General features: G+C 41.1%; 2 protein-coding genes across 9 annotated transcripts in view; one reads left to right on the forward strand and one right to left on the reverse strand.

Annotated features, from left to right (window-relative positions):
* MIER1 (MIER1 transcriptional regulator) overlaps nt 1-8670 on the reverse strand; it is a 69774-nt gene extending 61104 nt beyond the window's left edge. Inside the window, exons 1-3 of one of the 8 annotated variants that reach the window (XM_047788732.1) lie at nt 8474-8630; nt 7324-7424; nt 4479-4552 (exon numbers count right to left, since the gene is read on the reverse strand). In XM_047788732.1, the coding sequence (XP_047644688.1) occupies nt 4479-4552; nt 7324-7424; nt 8474-8540 (242 nt within the window). In that variant the 5' untranslated portion in view covers nt 8541-8630. Of the gene's footprint in view, nt 1-2606; nt 2713-3064; nt 3223-4478; nt 4556-7323; nt 7425-8153; nt 8266-8473 lie in introns of those variants that run through there. The other 7 variants (XR_007136110.1, XM_047788726.1, XM_047788725.1 and 4 more) reach the window with 7 other exon arrangements.
* Nucleotides 8671-8726: 56 nt separating this feature from the next.
* DNAI4 (dynein axonemal intermediate chain 4) overlaps nt 8727-18504 on the forward strand; it is a 74972-nt gene continuing 65194 nt past the window's right edge. Inside the window, 3 exon segments of the mRNA XM_047788724.1 lie at nt 8727-8793; nt 8796-8843; nt 8846-8906. Coding sequence (XP_047644680.1) covers nt 8739-8793; nt 8796-8843; nt 8846-8906 — 164 coding nt within the window. The 5' untranslated portion in view covers nt 8727-8738.

Here is an 18504-nt window from a genome sequence, read left to right on the forward strand (position 1 = left end):
GCCTTATACTGATATCATAAAGAATGAATCTCATGAAAGCAAGTAAAAGCACTCTATAAACCAAGCATTTCTCCTTAATCTAATTTTTAAAATGACTACTCTCTAAAATCATTCTAATTACTAAAATACTAACTTAGGAAAACTACAAATTAAATTTACCTTTCACCTCTTCACCTGTTCTAGAATCTCTGTAGCACACAAATTAGGTTTTCTCCACTCTCCCTCCAAATTCACTACAAATAAAACCATCTACAAGCAGCTGAAGAATATAAAAGATGAAATTTTTTTGTATGTGTCTTTTTAGGGCCACACCCAAGGCATATGGAGGTTCCCAGGCTAGGGGTCAAATCGGAGCTGTAGCTCCTGTCCTATGTCACAGACGCAGCAATGTCAGATCCCAGCCTCGTCTGCAACCTACACCACAGCTCACTGCAATGCTGGATCCTTAACCCACGGAGCAAGGCCAGGGATCGAACCTGCAACCTCATGGTTACTAGTCAGGTTCATTAACCACTGAGCCACGACAAGAACGCCTAAAAGATCAAATTTTAAAAGACAGCAGGTCGCTAAAAAAACGTACTGAAAACAAAATTCGGGTTTTTTTTTTTTTTTTTTGAAATTGAACCATTCATGCTTTCCTACAAAACGTAAGTGTTCCACTCTCCAAGTGATGCAACTTTTAAGAAAACTAAAACATACACCTGAAACTAAGGAGATGATTAGCAACTCATAATACTGCTTTTCCTCTCTTACATGGATGCAACCATGTTTAATTTCTAAAATAAATAAAATGTTAAAGTGCATTCATTTGTATGTTAAGTTTTCAGTGTATTAGGGAATTAAAATTTCTGAGTAGGGTTTTTTAAACTTAAATTTCACACTGTATTTTCATACACTAAGCTCCTTTTCCCTCAAGAGTATCTTGCTTTAAAATATAACTACAGAATTTAAAGCTCAAACCAATGCGAGCATCACCATGGAGAAAGAAACCACATCACCTATTATAGCACACTGCTGCTTATCTAATGGGCATAAACTGAATGGGGGTCCACTTTAGACTACCTGACTATATACACATATATATATATGTATGTCCAGTTACATAGAACTCTTTTCCCTCTTACAGATGAAGGAAAGAAACTATTTTTTTCTAAACAGCCGCACCCCTGGCACACTGAAGTTCCCAGGCCAGGGACTGAATCAGCCACTGGAGCAACACGGGATCCTTTAATCCACCACACCCGGCCGAGGATCGAACCTAAGCCTCCGAAGCGACCCAAGCTGCTGCAGTCGGCTTCTAAACCCGCTGTCCAAAATGGGAACTCCAGGAAAGAAACATTTAACAACCTCATCACTACTAAAATTCTTTCAGCCCAGTGGAATAAATGCAATCAGATTTAAGTGAAATACAAAGTACTATGTTTTCTCCAACTCATATTCCTTGAAATATAATTCCTTAGCTACACAGAGCAAAAGAAATAGAAATAAATCTTGATATCTAAATTTAGTTTTAAATCAGAAATACCAAACGTTTAGAAACAATCCTAGCAGCAACCAATCCTGCTACAGTAAAATCTCCTCCTCTTCTAATAGCAAATACCCCAGGACATAAATATAAAATCAGTATTTCCGTAAAGAAGGGGAGAAGGAGCACCCTAAGAGCCACTCCAGAAAACTGTTAAGCTTTAGGTCACTCCATTCAACAGGTACAAGAAAATGCCTCCAAATTTTTTCCCCCATAATCGATGTTTCTGTATGCCAAGGTTTAAAAAGGAGGTATGATGGTAGTGATAAAAATGTACTCATCACTGACTTCACTTAGTAAACGACGGAGAAAATCGGGGGTTGGAGAGTAAATATAACTACCTACTTCCTGAATGTTTTTAAGCCCCTCTGAGGCAATGAAAATGGTAATTCTAAGAAACAAAATGCCTTATCAATCAAAAAAAAAAAAAAAAGCCTTATCAAGCGGCTCTACTTAAAGAAGACATAAAGTCCAAATATATCACCCCCTGAACTTCAGCGAGTAAATGATATCGAAATTTTTCAGAGGGTAAATGGGAAAAAATGGTTAAAAAAAAACCCTAATGTTTAAAGCTTCAAAACACAGGCAAAAAATTTAAATCTCCAATAGCATATACTAAATTCAAAATTAATCATAACAAGTTGTTTGCCCGACGATTTGAGGCCCCAAAATGTTAAAAAAAAAAAACAAAACAAAAAACAAAAAAACTACCACCGAAGAAAGGGGGCTTTGGAAACTAGTTTACCAGTAAAGAGCAAACGGGGCGTGGGGGGGGGGGATTTCTTCCCTATGTGGAAAAATTTTGGAAAAGAAAGTAGATACTCTTAATTTGGAAGGGAAGCAAAAAATGCCTGCAAAGTGAAGGCGGTGGGTGGGGGGGAGAAAAAGAGAAAAGCAACTCTTCTGACAAGTAAAGAGAGAAAAAAAGAGGTTCTACAGGGGGAGGCGAGGGGATGTTGGAGAAACCAGGAGATTCCCCCAAGCTCTACAAATGGATTGCGAAAGACCAGGTTCATTCCTCCACGCACAGCTAATCGCCATCAAGAAAATGTGAGAGTTAATCAAAGACCGTTGTCCTTACGTTTTCCCCCAACACAGACGGGATGTCAGTAGCAAGCCGGCGGGGGCGACGCGGAAGGGCGCAACAGCATCTCAGTAAGGGAGGGAAGAAACTTCGTAAGAGGAAGCGGCAGCTCCTCTCCCGGCCCTAGCACCGGCCGGCGAAGTTGCGCCACCCGCGCCCCAGCCCCGCGGGCGCCCCCTCCCCCTCGCCCCTCTCCGCTCGCACTGCTCCGCAGCCCTCGCCCCTTGCAACTGCCCCCGAAGTCCAACTACGCCTCCGCTTCCTCCTACCCCCGGACCCATCCCAACTAAGTTCCACGGAAAGCTCCAGCCCAGAGCGCGGCCTGTACCGGACAACAGGTGGGCAGTGGCGCCAGCAGGGCTGGGCCTCTCCTAGCCAGGCCCACTCCACTTCTCCTCGGCCCGGACCCCGGGGCGCCCGGCTCCGGGACGGGGAGGGGGAGCTCGCTCCCTTACCTCCGCCATATTTGCCGTACTGACGGGTCACATCTCCGCGGCGGCCGCAGCTGGGTCACGGCCAGAACCCGGATGTGAGACTCGGCAACGGGACTCCAGCCGCCGTCTCTGCCGCTCCCGCCGCTGCTGCCTCGGCGGGAACGCGCAGGAGCCGCCCGAGCGCGCCCACCACACCCCACTCCGCCCCCTCGCGGCGCCCGGGCTGAGCTGGAATGGAGGGAAAAGGCCGGCGCGCGCGGGAACAGGAGCGCGCGCGCGCGCGGCCCCGAGGCAGCCCACTCCGAGAGGAGCACAGAGGGGGTGGAGCCAAGGTGGGTGTGGGGGGGGAGGTGGGCATCTCAGCGTCCGGCGCCTCCCCTGCCCTAGTGGATCCGTGACTCCAGCCCGGGAGAGGGCTCCAGAGACTAGAGGTCAAGGGAAGGAGCCAAAGGAGTCGCGTCCAGCATTCACGTCGGGGGAGAGATACGTTACGTTTTACGTGTAGGCGTTGTTTGAACTGCATTTGCTGGAAAGCGGATGTTGCTCTGATGCAACAACGGCAAGTAGTGCGCTTTCAAAGCGGTTATCCCTTGATAAATATTTTTCTTGATTGATCCCCGACAAAGTGTAAAATCTCCTATCTCAGAATCTTACGGGTCAGAGCAGAGAAAAAGGTATTGCGCTAGGTAGTCTGACATCCTCATATCTCATTTGCTTTTCCTCACACACCTTCGGCGATGCCAGTATCAACATAACCGTGTAAGGGTTGAATTCTGCACAACTAGAGAAAAAATTTAAATGTGAAATACTGAAAAGCTGCTCTTTGATGGATATAAATAATCTCCGACTCGACTGCATGGAGGGAGAACTTGCCTATTTCCAGTGCCTGCAATTTAAAAATTTATTTTAATGTATTGCCCTAGAACTGCCAGTTGGCTTTGATGCCAGTTCTGATGATTGCCAGCAAAATAACAAACACGTTTCACTTCCATTACTAAAGCAGATACTGCGTAATGCAAACGTGATTAAAACGCGCACTAACATTTTACCAAACCAGGAGTTAAAGTCTTATTTCACAAAGACCATTTTCTCCCAAATGTTCAAGGGTCTTCTTAAGGCAATTTCGAAAATGACTACCGAATTCAACCAGTTAACTATGAAACTTGCTCATTCCCTCCAAATAACGTGATGCCAGCACCACAATATATTGCATAAATGTGCATATATACAGTTTTTCTTTAAGTTGATACTTACAATGGAATATGGGGAAGGTTGTTTTAAGTTATTTATATTTCCTTAAAATTCCAGACATTAAGAAGTTGATTTCCAAAGATTCAACATTAACTTGAAATTCTTATGTCCCATAATAATTTGTGAATGAATATTTTGTGCATTTATAGGTATATGAAGTAGCTGCTAAGTGAAAGGACATTACCTGGTAATTTGACAGGAAAAGAGTCCACAGACAGTCTGTAAACCAATTAAACATAAACATCTGATGCACATTTTCTACTGAAAGAAAAGCAAGGGAAAGAAGAGAAAGGAAAACTTTAAGGTTCCCAAATCTATAAACAATTTTTACCATTAACTGTACTGTACAGTATTTTCATTTTATTTTTTAGAATACTTATATAAAAGTGTTTTTCAGGATTCCTTGGGGAATAAGTATTTTAGCATAGGTATAAAGCTTCTAAGAGTTACCCTGTTGAATTACCTTAGTCCTTTGGACTTGAAACAGAAATGACTTTTATATAAGTCAGTTCATATTCAAACACTTCTCACTTTGAGATGCTTGATGGAAATAGCTGTGAAGGCAAAGAACAATGGATGTGCACAGACCTGAGGTGGGTAAAGCTACAAAGAATAAGAGGCCCAGAGGTAGGAACTCAGGCTTTATAAAACCATCAGGTTGAAGGAGAATTATCCATTTAAATATGAAAGCCAATAAATGAAAATTTAGCTGGTTACCTAAAGGAGAGTTAAACATATTGTCAAAATGCAAGGTACAGGAATAACTTGCTTAAGACCATTTAATCTTTGATTCTTCAGTTTAAACCTCCAACAAAGATCACCATTGTGATAAAGAGCTGGGGATCACGATCCCTTAAGCTACTGAATGAATTCTCGAATTGTCGGGAATATGGAGATCTGGGACATATTTGACTAGGTATCTACTGACAAAGGACTTTTTAAAGTCTATTAATACTGTGTATCAATTTTACTAATTTTAAGTGGTAATTTTAACAATAGTTTGGGGGAAAACTCCCTCTACATTTTTCTCCTTCCTTTTTTTTGCAAATGTGGGTTAAGTGATTTTTTTGTTTTTTAGGTTCAGATATCGTAAAGGTAAAGGGAAACACCTCCAATATTGTAAGTCACGAGTAATATATTAACACTGAATTCAATAGTACTGAATTCTACTCCCCTTTTATTATTCTATCTTAAAAAATTTTAGGAGCCATCTTAAGGATAGCCTAATCTTTCTCAAAACTCTTGCTCACCTCTTTAGTATCAAATATGTAAAACTTAATGATTCATGAGCTGTAGTATCTTAATGTTGGATGGGACCTTAGCGGTTTTTAGTCAATTTCTACCCTGTCTAGGTAGGAATCCCTCATTCCATTTTCCCCACTACCAGGCTTTTCTGCCTATGTTTAAACACCTCCAGTGACTCACTCTCTCATGATAAGGCTGCTCTTTTCAAAAAAAAGCTCTAATGTTTGGAACAGTCTTCTTTTTATTAAATTAGAATCTACCTCCTTCTTACTTCTTCCTGTTACCTTGAGTTCTCCAGCATTTTGGATTAATTCAACAGATGTCTTCTTTGTATTCAAATACAAACACTTAATATTTATACTTGGGTTAACAAAAATAAATCTGTAAATCCTACTGATACTAGGTGAACTGAAAATGGGACGTTATAGAGTTGACAGTATGAGAAAATTCACCATTACCGATTAGGTATTTAAAATTATTAGTTTACAGTCTTTATTATTGCGATATCCAAAATGGTAGTTCTGTTAGAATTGTGTAGTAAAACATTTACAGTTAGGCTAAAAGGTGTTGTTAATTCCAATTATATGTGAGGTTTGTGGCTAATGCCTTAAAACAAAAAAATCACTATACAAAGCCTGAATAAATGCCTCTTTAGCTCCCATTCTCCACCTAAAGGCTTCCTTATTTTCAGGCAAACTAACATCAACTTTTACCACATTAAGCTACTCAAAACTGCTGTTATTTTGGGAAATTATTTTTAAGCAATTTACTGCATACTCCATTAAAAAATTATTAAACAATTTTATAGAGGCTCCAATACACATACATACACACACACATGCACACATACACGAACCCCTCAAAGTTATTATTTTGCTATTAAGAAAAGCATGTTAAGCCTCAATTTTACTTCAACCAGTACCTCAAACTAGCCCAATAATTAAACCTGGCAATTTACATACATCTAAGAAATATAACCTTTAATTTGGTACCAATATTTGATTCAAATATAAGTAATGTATACCAATACTATAAAAACACGTTATGCAATTCAGAAAGGTACCTCTCAAAATGCACCAAGAAAATACCTGTAACAATTTAGACTCTGAGACTGTTTAAATGAAACAGATTAATACAGCACATTCACAATTCTAAAATCAAATTCTGTATCTAACAATTTTCAGAGTCCACGAGTCCCTTTTGAGATTACTTTGTAAACTATTTCCTAAAATTTTTATTTAAAAGTGACAGCCTACACATGATGTGCAGGTAAAAATTTATGGATAACTATGAATTTGGTTGAGAATACCTAAATGTTGATGTCACCTATTTTTAAATTGAGATTTTAGATAAATTGAGAATTTTACCTTTACTTTAGCAAGCAGAATGTAGGTTACAAAGTAGTAATTAATGCATTACATTTGTAAGCCCCACATCTATGCAACAATCAGCATCATCTTTTTGTTAGTTTGATTTTTATTAATGCCACTCCAAATACACACACATATATATAGCCTTTCGATTCTTCAAAGAACAGTTCTGGTTTTTCTTTTCATAATTTTTACATAAAGAATTGTATCCAGTGGTTCCACTTTATCAGATTACCACAAACTGATATTTCAATAGTTTTAATATTTTTGACATGTTATTTTTATCTCATCCAAACTCTGGAAATTATTAGCCCATCAGTCGTTCTCATACACTAGAAGAGTAATATAACATTTATATTACTTGAGGGAGTTTGGACTTTCCCTCCCTTAATCTCCAAGCGTGCCCCTGCCTACCAGCATCACATCCGTCTTGTCTGCATTGAACCTCAACCAGTTGGTTCTTAACCACGTCCGAAACTCAGCCAGGCACTGGGAGAATCGAGCCACCACACCATCTGGATCAAAGGAAAGAGAGCCTCAGTAGTAAGGAGACCAAAGACGATGATACCACAAGCTCCCCATTCACCCTGTCTCTAATTTTTTAAAACACGGTCAAGAATTGGGACAGGAATCCCACGACAATTTTAGAAAAACATTAATGAGCCTTGGGTCATGCAGTCTGTAACTGATGGTAATGAAATAAAAGCGACCCCAAAAATAGGTCGCCTTATTCCACCCATGACTGAAGAAAGGTTCACTCAACTCCGGGTGGTCTCAGCTAAGCGGCCTCAGTGGAGGGGCCAGTCTTGTAATTGCATAAGCTCTTCCGCAAAATTAAGAGTTTTAGCGTTGGAGGAAGCTTTGGGGATAAATGGGGCCCAGAGATGGATAATGACTCGCCCAAGGTCACATAGCAAACGAAGACTAGCGATGGGCTCCAGGCCAGAGATCTGTCCACCAAAAGCTGAAAGAACAAGGCCATTCAAAGGCGGGGGAGGCATCTGTCTCCAGGGTGGGGCTGCGAGGACCTCACTCCCTTACAATAACGCCTTCTTCGAACCTCTCTTCCCTCCCTCACTCCCTCTGAAAAGGGCCGGTTCCCCCTAGGGCTGCAGTGGGATCGAATCCGTGATACAGAGCCAAAGAGGCGGAGCCACGAGGACCATCAGCTTGGCCCCACCCCGACCAGGTTCGGGATCAGACTGGAGAAAGGGGCGGAAGCCGACAGGGCGAGGCGAACTCACTCCGCAGCGGATTCCCAGCGCGCCGCGGATGCTGGGGGAGACCGACGCTGCAGCCACCACCGCCAAAGCAAAAGACCCGGCTGGGAAGGGGTGGGCGGCGGAGAGGCGCTGCGCATGCGCCCTGGGTGGCCGGTGCCACTTCGGGAGGGGGAGCGAGAAGGGCTTGATCTCTCAGCCCCTCCCCGGAAGTTAAGGATCTTCCGGGCGATACAGTGCGGTGGGGGAGGGGAAGGAGAAAAAGGGTACCGGGGACACTTGGAGAGCCCTTCATCCCAAATAGGACTAGGAGAGGATAGATGGTTTATGGAGGCTGCACTTACAGCCGCTGCCGCTGCTGCCACCGCCACTTTCGCTGCTGCCGCCACCGCCTGAAGAAGCCCCATCCATCCGCCTGCAGCCGGGGAGACTCAGAACCTGGGAGGGGCCTGGGGCCCGGGCCGCCCGCCTCCTTCTTCTAGTCGTCGGCCGGAGCTTCCTCTTGCTCCGCCAACCCTCTGCCCTCCCCTTCGCCTCCGCCCTCCTCCTGGGCCTCTAGCCGCCAGCCAACCGCGCGGCCGCTTGTTGAGCCAGGGCTCCACTGTCTCCATGACGCCCGGCAAACATTCCCGTGCCTCAGCTGGAGCCGCTAACGCCAAGGGTTGGGATACTGGGTCTCCAGAAGCAGCCAAGGAAGGGGGTGGTCGACCACTCCCATCCGGTCGCCGCCATGCCCATCTCTCCGGTAAACAGCCGCAAGCAGCAGAATCTCGGGGTGTAAGTTCCGGCGCTGAAACTTTAGTCCATCCCGCCTGATCCCGGAGAGAGCCCTTTCAGAGCCTGTCTTTTACTGCATCTGTGTTCAATCAGCAATCTTCGAAGCTCCTAGGCGGCAGTGTTTCCTTCCTCGACCTAATACATCCTTTTCTAAACCTCTACTGCTGTGCTTGCTCTCTTAGAACTACCCGCCCGTTTAGAACTACCTTTCGTCCTAGTACTCCTGTTTTTTTTTTGTTTTGTTTTCGGTCTGCAGTCTCAAGCCTATTGCCTTCAAATTGTGCCGAGATGTTCAATCCTCTCAACTTCTATGACTCACCAGACTGTACATTGCTATGCGCTGTAGTCGAGGTTTTTTCCTGCCTCCTCCTCATACCATCCTCCCTTAAAACTCATTCCAGCTCACAACGTTCTGTTGTTCTGCAGCAGTGGATGAGAGGCTGGAGAAAAACAGACGGCTCTGGCGATTTGTCTCACTTTTAAACTTATATGGTCCCTTAGTCCAGCAGCCCCACTAAAGTTTCCTAATTCCTCGGCCCTTCTATGCTTCCAGACCACTTTTGTTCTCTCTTTTCAAGCCTTCTGTGACTCTGCTCTCCATTCTCTTCCAGCTGTCTTTCTTTAGCAGAACTTGTTGAATGAACTTGGAAGAGAACCTTGCGTTCTCTCTTGAATATGGCACTCAGGTCTTTGTCCATCCTACCACTTCTCTCTCTCACACACACACAAATAGCTTTTGTGAAGGTAAGCAATAGCTCTCCAGCTATCCAACTGGACATTTCTCAGTTTCTTTTCTAACACATTCATTAGCAGTTTTCATCTAGTTTATCACTTCTTGAGTTTCGAATCACATAATTGGGTTTCTGGAACACCACCCCTCCTTAATTGTCCCCTTGGTTTATGTCTGCCTCTTTTCAAAATACTCTGCTGGTACCTCATCTCGTCCATACCTAAATGTGGGAGTGTTGCTGGGATCAGTGTTTAAACCTCTTTTCCGCACTATTGTTTTTTGCCTTTCAGAATTACGTGTATACTGATGCTTTACAAGTTTATCTGTAGGCTTTTCCACGAAAACAGACAAACATCTGCACTTAGGAGTTAATAGGCATCTCAAAATTCGTATCTAAACCTGAACTTATTCCCCCTCTAACAGTCACCCTCAACATGTAAATCACTGTGGCTTTTCTGGAAAGCATCCAGTTTTTCCCATTTCATTCAGAGTGAAAGCCCACATCCTTGCAGGGCCCTACAGGACCTCACCTTGGACTCTTCGCCTTGGCTGACTAAATACACTCAGATGGTTCCACAACGGTACAGGCACATTTCCCTACCTCAAGATGTGCATTTGCTGTTGTTTAGAATATTATACCCCCTTGTAATCTCATGACTCATTTCCTTCAGGTGTCACCTCATCAAAGAGTCCTTCCCTAAGTACCTTACATGAAATAATAATACTCCTCCCAGCACAGGTTCCTCAACTTGCTTTATTCTTCTCCATAAAACTTATTCGTGTTTGGCATATTATATATTTGTTAATCTGTCTTCATCCAAGCAATGATGTATTCTGTGAAGGCAGAGATTTTTTTCCACCATTATTGCCTAGAATTGAAGAAGACACTCAATAAATACTTGCTGACAGCAAATGAATGAATATGTACTTCAGTAACATTAGCTACTGCTCATCTTGTCTGGTTTTTGTTTTTACTTGTAGGTATGGAAATCTCAAAGTAAAATTAAGTTTTATTTCATGTAAATTTTTTAAATGTCATAGAACCCTCATAGTACCTGAGAGAGTGTTAGAAAAATTCTTTGGGGGATTTCTTAAATAATAACACATTAATGAGAAGTTATCTGTTAAGGAAAGAGTGGGGCGGGAGATAGGAAGTGGCATAACCAGTTTTTGAGCTAACCATATTATCTAATTAAAATTTCATAGATACTATCATTTACAACCATTGGTTTGACCTAATATGTTATTGCTCATCTTCCTCAGTTTGGGACTTAATCCTGATCTTAGGATCTCATGAAACACGTATTTATCAATTTTCTACTTTCTCCAGTTTTTCCTATATTGGATCTTTTCCATTGTCTTAACAATATAGATCTTCCTCAACTTACAATGAGGTTATGGCCCAATACCATCGTAAGTTGAAAATATCATTAAGTAGAAAGTGCATTTAATACACCTAGTCTACCTTAAACATGCTCAGAACACTTCCATTAGCCTACAGTTGGGCAAAACCATTTAACACAGGCTTTTTTTTTTTTTTTTTTGCCACACCAGCAGTGTGAAGAAGTTCCTAGGACAGGGACTGGCCTCGTACCACAGCAATGACAGTGCTGAATCCTTAACCTGCTGAGCCACAAGGGAACTCTGCTCAAAGCCTGTTTTATAATAAAGTGTTAAATACCTCATGTAATTTATTTAATACTGTACTGAAAGTAAAAATAATGATTGTATAGGTACAGAATTGCTGTAAGTATATCAGTTGTTTACTCTTGATTGTATGGCTTACTGAGAGCTGTGGCTTGCTACCAACATCACGAGAGAGTATCATTGTACAATGTATCATTAGCCTGGGAAAAGATAAAAATTTGAAGTATGGTTTCTACTGAAGGTGTATCACATTCCCACCATGTAAATTCACAACGTCTTAATTCAGAGATTGGCTGTTCATTCAATTCCTTTTGATTTTGGAAGGAGGAGTGTTGATCTGTTCTTGAATGCTATTCACTTTTTCGATTAGAATGCTTAGGGTATTAATCAAAATTATTGTAAATTCCCAGTCTTGACAACTCAAAATCTCTGCCATATCTTCTTGCTCTAATGCTTGCTTTGTTTCATCAGACTATTTTTTGCCTTTAAGTTGAACATGTTTCATCAGATAATATGAACTGAGGTTAAGGAAGCCTTTAGTGTGAGATTTTATTGTTAATCTATCTAGGAATTAGGCTCTTTGATGTAGCTGTAGGTTTCCAAGGCTTCAGTTTCTTCTTGTGTCCTGGTTTTTGTCTTCTGTATGTATGTTTTTAGCTTTCCCTAGAGACTCCTTCTTAAATAAAGCTTTGCAATTTTTTTTCCTATTGTAATCCCGTGTTATTGTACAGGAGCAGTGTTGATGTAGTGGTCAGGTGTTGGGGGCAGGGGGAGAAGTGTTCCATAGTCCTGTGATTAGGTCTTAATCTTTTGGTGGGCCTTTGTCCTCCAGGCAGTAACTTTCACAAGTATTTCTCAGAAATTTTTTCTTTAGGTGGAAGAAGAAAGTTAGATAGACTTCGAGTAGGACATTTCCTTTCCTCCATGTTGGTTAGGCTCTGGTAAAATGGTTTTTCTTGAAGGCAGCTCTTTGTTAAGGATAACCACACATTCCAGGTATATTTCAGATTGTTACCTCCTTTCCCCCGGCCGGAACTATCAGGGGGATATATTCTCTGATCTTCATCCTGAGAGTCTGGTGGAACTCATGAAGGCAAACCTGTAAAAGTGTGGGGGGCCTCCCTAAGGTTGGGCCTCCAGGAATTTTTCTCTTTTGAATTGGTCTGCACTCCGTTTTCAGCAATTAGTTACCCTTCGGGTCCTCCTACCACTTGCTGGCTCCAGTGGCAGTTTCTGCCCCCAGTAAGTTGTGAGTCTCTGTTTTTCCTGCATCTCCATCTTTCAGTTTGGGAATTTCCTCAATTCTCTGATGGATCTAAGAAGACCCATTGATTTTCAATTTGTTCAGCCTTTTTCTTTTAAGTACAGGTCCAATGTCTTTGACAGCCTTTACATGTCAGACCAGAAGCCAGAATTATTTGTGTTTACTCTTTAACCCTTTCAATCTGTTGTCTCTGTAGCTGTACCAAAATTACTCAAAAGTCAATAATGAGTAAACTAAAAGTTTCAACAGTCACCAAATTAAATGTGCTTTCTTTTTACCTCTTGTGGCATTTGACATTATTGATCTTCCCCTCCTTAACTCTGAACTTCACCTCTTCATGTAGTACTCCTCTAAATACCTCTTTTCTGGAATTCAGTTCATTGATTACCATCTCCATTAAAGATGCTCAAATCTCTATCTCCAGCTCTCATTTCTGTTCCTTGAAATTCACTTTCTTCTTGAATTTTTTTTTTGTCTTTTTGCTATTTCTTGGGCTGCTCCTGTGGCATATGGAGGTTCCCAGGCTAGGGGTCTAATCGGAGCTGTGGCCACCAGCCTACGCCAGAGCCACAGCAACGCAGGATCCGAGCCGCGTCTGCAACCTACACCACAGCTCACGGCAACGCCGGATCGTTAACCCACTGAGCAAGGGCAGGGACCGAACCCGCAACCTCATGGTTCCTAGTCGGATTCGTTAACCACTGCGCCACGACAGGAACTCCCTTCTTGAATTTTTGATTGCTACCAAGCAGCTCCACCAGAATATCACTCAATGTTATCTAAAATAAACATGTCTACAATTCAACTTCTTATTGTGCTTTAGAAATAAAGACTAATCATCATCTTAACCCTATGAGGCAGATACTATTATTAACCTTAAATTATATATGAGGAAAAAAAGAGACTAAGAAACTTGCTCAAAAACACACATGAATGCGTTATTGGATGAGTTTGGGCATTTAAACTGACCTCTCTGAATTTATGTTTTCTCATATATAAAAAAGCAATTAAATATCTCGTAAGTTATTGTAAGAATTTGAGTGGTGATTATTTTGTAATGTACAGAAATAATCACTGTATTGTGCACCTGGAACTAACAAAGTGTTATAGGTCAGTTATACTTCAATTTTAAAAAAAAATGGAATAAGCAGATAAAAGAACTGAACAACTAACATAGAAGTACTTTGAAATTTAAGGTGGCTTTGTTATTATCAATTAGTAAGTCCTATTCATTTTATATCTGCCTGTTTTAAGGGTATTTGGGATATGCTTTAATCAGGTATGGTAAGAAACATAGGCACAGAAATAAATACCATGAGGGAGGAAGTTGTTTGTTGTTTGTTTTTTAATACTCATTGATCCCTAGAATCAGGAGGCATGGCGTGGTACACCCACCCAGGGGGCCACATGAGGCAACCCCAGGGCCAGTCAGGAGGTAGAAGTAGCCAGGGGAAAATACGGGCAAGAAGCTTCATTGTGATTTCCATGGTGAGGAATGGGCAAAGCCAAATAAGCAGGTTTAGGAATGGCTTGTTTGAATAATTTCAAAAGGCTCTGGGCCCAGTCTTCTGGTTCCTATCCCTGCCTTGATTAGGGCAAATGGATAATGACCCAGAGAGTGAGATCTCTTAGAGGGCCTGACAAAGGAGGTGATTGAGGAAATGGGCTCTGGATTGGTCGGTCTGCATATTAAAGAGTGTGCTTGTAGGCAAGTTCCTTACTGTGTCTAGGAATTGAGTAGCCCGGGGAAGGGGCAGTCCCTCCAGGTTCAGCAAGTTACTAGATGTTGAAACATCAAAATACAGAAAATACAAAATATTCTTAATACTTGCTGTTTCTAACATTTGTTTTATTTTATATTTGCCACCTCAGGTTAAATCTTGATTACTTCTCACCTCACCTATTTCCAGTTTCTTAACTAATGGTTTTGCATCTAGTGTGTTCTATATATAACTGAATTTTTCTGAAGTGTAGTTTTTCAAAGACTTAGCCTGGTCATTTTCTTTATGCAAAGCTTAACTTTGTTTTCCTTCATGTTATCTAATTGAATCATTTAGATTCAACTAAACGTATATACTATATGCTTTTCTACTTTCATTGTTCACAGTGTTCTTTGCTCAGGGTGCTTTTCTTGTCCGGCTCCAGTATCCTGATCCCTCCTCACCTGCAGCTGTACCAGACCCAAACACATATACATGCACAACCCATGCTTTTCTTTTGAATCTGACCTACATTCAAGCCTAATTCAAATGTCACCTTCATGATTTCTCTGCTCACTCCTCTCACCCAAGGTAATCTTTACCACAACTTTCACTTTATCTTATGCGTAAGTCTCTTGAGGCAAGTACAGTTTGTATTTTCGTTATAATTATGTATGTTTTATCTCTATTACTGGACTGTAGGCTTCTTGGGGCCCACATCTGATTCATATTGTACCCCTGCCAGCATGTAGCAGAGAGTTTTATGTACAGTAAGTGTTTTATAAATAACTATGTACCCCTGCCAGCATGTAGCATAGAGTTTTATGTACAGTAAGTGTTTTATAAATAATTATTGGACAAATGAGAGAAATTGATTTGGAATTTTTACTTTAATCCCATTAAAATAAGAAGGGGCTAATACAGAAAAAAATTTTAAGCCACTGCTCCTTTCCTCGTGTGGTTGTTTATTTTATAGTGAGATTTATGTATGTGTAGCATGCTTTTAATGTCATTAGTCTCTTTTTTTACAGAAGTAATCATCAAGTGTTTATTCTACAGATACCAAATGAATGTCCTGTATTTTCCAGCTATGGCCCTGTATACTGAAGATATAAGAATGAACAAAACAGATTAGGTCCGTGGTTCAGGAAACTCAAGAATGTACAGCTACCCATAACCTCTCATATCGTGACTGTTTTTCAGGCAAAACTTTCAAAGCAGTTATCTCCTGAAGATCATCCTTTTTATTGCCGACTAATTTGCCTTTATTGAAAACATCTGTTTTCTAACATAGCTGGCTATGTACCAAAAATTTCTAAATAATTGGGTACAGGCATATATTACAATTTATAGAAAAGTAGTCTGTACTTTCTGTCTCTGATTTCCCACTCTATCAGGCAGAGTGGCAAGAGTTGGAGCTATCACGGTAGGCATGATAAACTTAGAGTCTGAAGATTTGGGAGGGTTTACTGATGATTCTCATAAGATCACAGTAACTACCTAATTGGTAAATGCAACATCACTTGCTAACAACATCCTTTCTGTCTGGTCCCTATAGGGATTAAAAGAGGAAGAGCTGGTTTATGAGTAAATGTGATAGGATTTCATTATGCCTCTATTCAGTTTGAGATATTTGGTAGCCATTCAGCTGGAGCTATCCTGTAGGCTGGTAAACATTTGAATATGGAGATTGATTGTTATGAATTGGCTATAATGATTTGGGGATTCAACAATTTTTTACTAAGCAGCTGCTGTGTGCTGGGTACTACTGTAGGCATTAGGGATACAGCAGGGAACAAAATAGCCCAAAGTCTCTAGCCTTGTGGAACTTAGAACTTCTAAGGGTTTGGGGGCCTGCTGGGAAGCATATAATTCATAAGATAAATAAGTGAAAGACATGTTAGTAAGAAGTACTAAGGAGAAAAATTAAGAAAGGGCACATGAAGTATTTGAGGGGTATTTGACATTTTAGGTAGGGGAGCCAAGGAAGACCATACTAAGAGACTGGCTTTAAGTAAAGCCCTGGAAACAGCACAATATTAAACATGCACATGCATGGGGAAGAACATTTCAGGCAAAGGGAAGAGCAAGTGCAAAGACCTGGCATGTATGAGGAATATCAAGGATGCCAATATGACTGGAGCAGAGTAAGCAAGGGAGAGAGATTAATTATGAAGTCAGAGATCTAATTGGATGCATGTAGGACTTTTTAGGTCAGTAAAGATTGAGGCTTTTACTCTGAGATGGGAAATGAATGGAGAGTTTTAAGCAGAGCAGTGATGTGGTCTAACTTGTGTTTTTAAGGATCACTCTGGTTGCCATGTGAAGAACAGATTTCAGGGAATTTAGGTTAAGCAAGGATGAGTTAGAAGTCTACTGCATTAATCCAAGAAAGATAGGACAGTATTTGGACCAGGATGATGGCAAAAATCATGATAACAAATTATTGGATTCTGGATATATTTTGAAGTTTTTTCACCTGAATAATTGGAAGAAAAGCATTAACTTTAACTACTGCCGTGGTATAGTGGGTTAAGAATCCGACTGCAGTGACATGAGCCAGAGTGGGTCGATCTCTGGCCAGGCTCAGTGGGTTAAAGGATCCTGCATTGCTGCAGCTAAGGTGTAGGTTGTAGCTGTGGCTCAGGTTCAATCCCTGGCCAGGGAACTTCCATATGTTGCAGGAATTTTTTTTTTTTTTTTTTAAGGGAGGGTAAGGGGAAAGAATGCAAGAGAAGTAGGTTTACTACTGGGGTAAGGGCAGGTTTGTCAGGAGCTCAGTTTTGGACATGCTAATTTTGAGTTAAAGATGTCAAATAGGCAGGTTGCTATATGGATCCGGGATTCAGAGGAGAGGTCCAGTTGGAGATATATTTGGCATTTAGGTGGCATGTAAGTCATGGCATTGGATGAGTTCACCAAGGCTATGAGTGTAGACAGATATGAGAAGTCCAAGGATGAACACTCCAGAAAAAGGAGATGGTAAACCAGATAAGGGAAGTGTCCTGCAATCCAAGTTTTAAAAAGAAAGAAAAAAGAATGAAGAGCTAGATGGGTAAATTCTTATATAAGTAAGATGAGAACATTAAAATGGCCATTGAGGAGTTCTCATTGAGACTCAGCAGGTTAAGAACCTGACATAGTGTCTGTGAGGATGTGGGTTTAATCCCTGGCCTTGCTCAGTGGGTTAAGTTTCTGGTGTGCCACAAGTTGCGGCATAGGTTGCAGATGCAGCTCTGATTCCACTTCCATATGCTGTAGGTGCAGCTCTAAAAAGAAAAAAAAATAGCCATTGGACTTAATATTGTGGAGGCCTGGCATTGTGATTAGACTGGTCATTGGTAAGGATCCCTTTGGTGGAATGACAAGGGCAAAAGCCTGATCAGCTCAGGTTCAAGAGAATATATACAGAGGGAGACTAGAAACAATAAGTACAGACAGTCTTTTCCATCCTTCCTTATACTTAAAGGAAAGATGAATTGATGGTAGCTGGAGGAGTCAAGAAAAGTGTTTTTTGTTTTTGTTTGTTTGTTTGTTTATTTAAGCTAAGAGAAATAATAGCATGTTTACAGGCTGAAAGGAATAATCCAGTAGAGAGAGAGAAGCTTATGATGCATGAAAGAGAATTACTAGAGCAATGTCCTTAAATAGGCAAAAAGGAATGGAAAACTGTGGAATCTAGTGCACATGTAGAGGAGTTGACCTAAGCTAGAATCAGATAACTCATCCAGAGTACATCTGTGCCTATGTTCGGAGAAACCAAATATAGGCAGTGATATAGGCAGGTGCATAGATGTGACAGTGGGAGTATTTGGAAGTTACCCACTTGCCTCAATTGTCTCATTTAGCTGAAAGTAAAAATAGGAGAGGAAATGTTACTATTCAAAGAGAATTATGAAATAGCGGCCTTAGAAGATGTAGTAAAAAATTAACCAAGATAATACAGTATGAGTGCTGGCACATTAATGACCCACTTTAACTTAACAATCCATAATTTAGAATGAGGCCTGCCATTGTGATTAGATGTTTTTTCTCTAGCTTCATCTATCTAGACAGATTGAGTTAAACATAGTGTATTAATAGAAAATATGAGATATAGTAAGGCCAATAGACCAGGATTTTATTGCCATTGAAAAAAATAGGTTATTACTGATAAATCCCAAGAGGAGGGTGTCACATGGAGGAGCACTGGGATTGGCTGTCAGGCCCAGGGTGGGAGTGGCGGTGGGGGATGAGGACTGTGGACAAGAGCCTTTA

The sequence above is a fragment of the Phacochoerus africanus genome, chromosome 8 (assembly GCF_016906955.1).
Source record: "Phacochoerus africanus isolate WHEZ1 chromosome 8, ROS_Pafr_v1, whole genome shotgun sequence".
Classification (NCBI taxonomy): domain Eukaryota; kingdom Metazoa; phylum Chordata; class Mammalia; order Artiodactyla; family Suidae; genus Phacochoerus; species Phacochoerus africanus.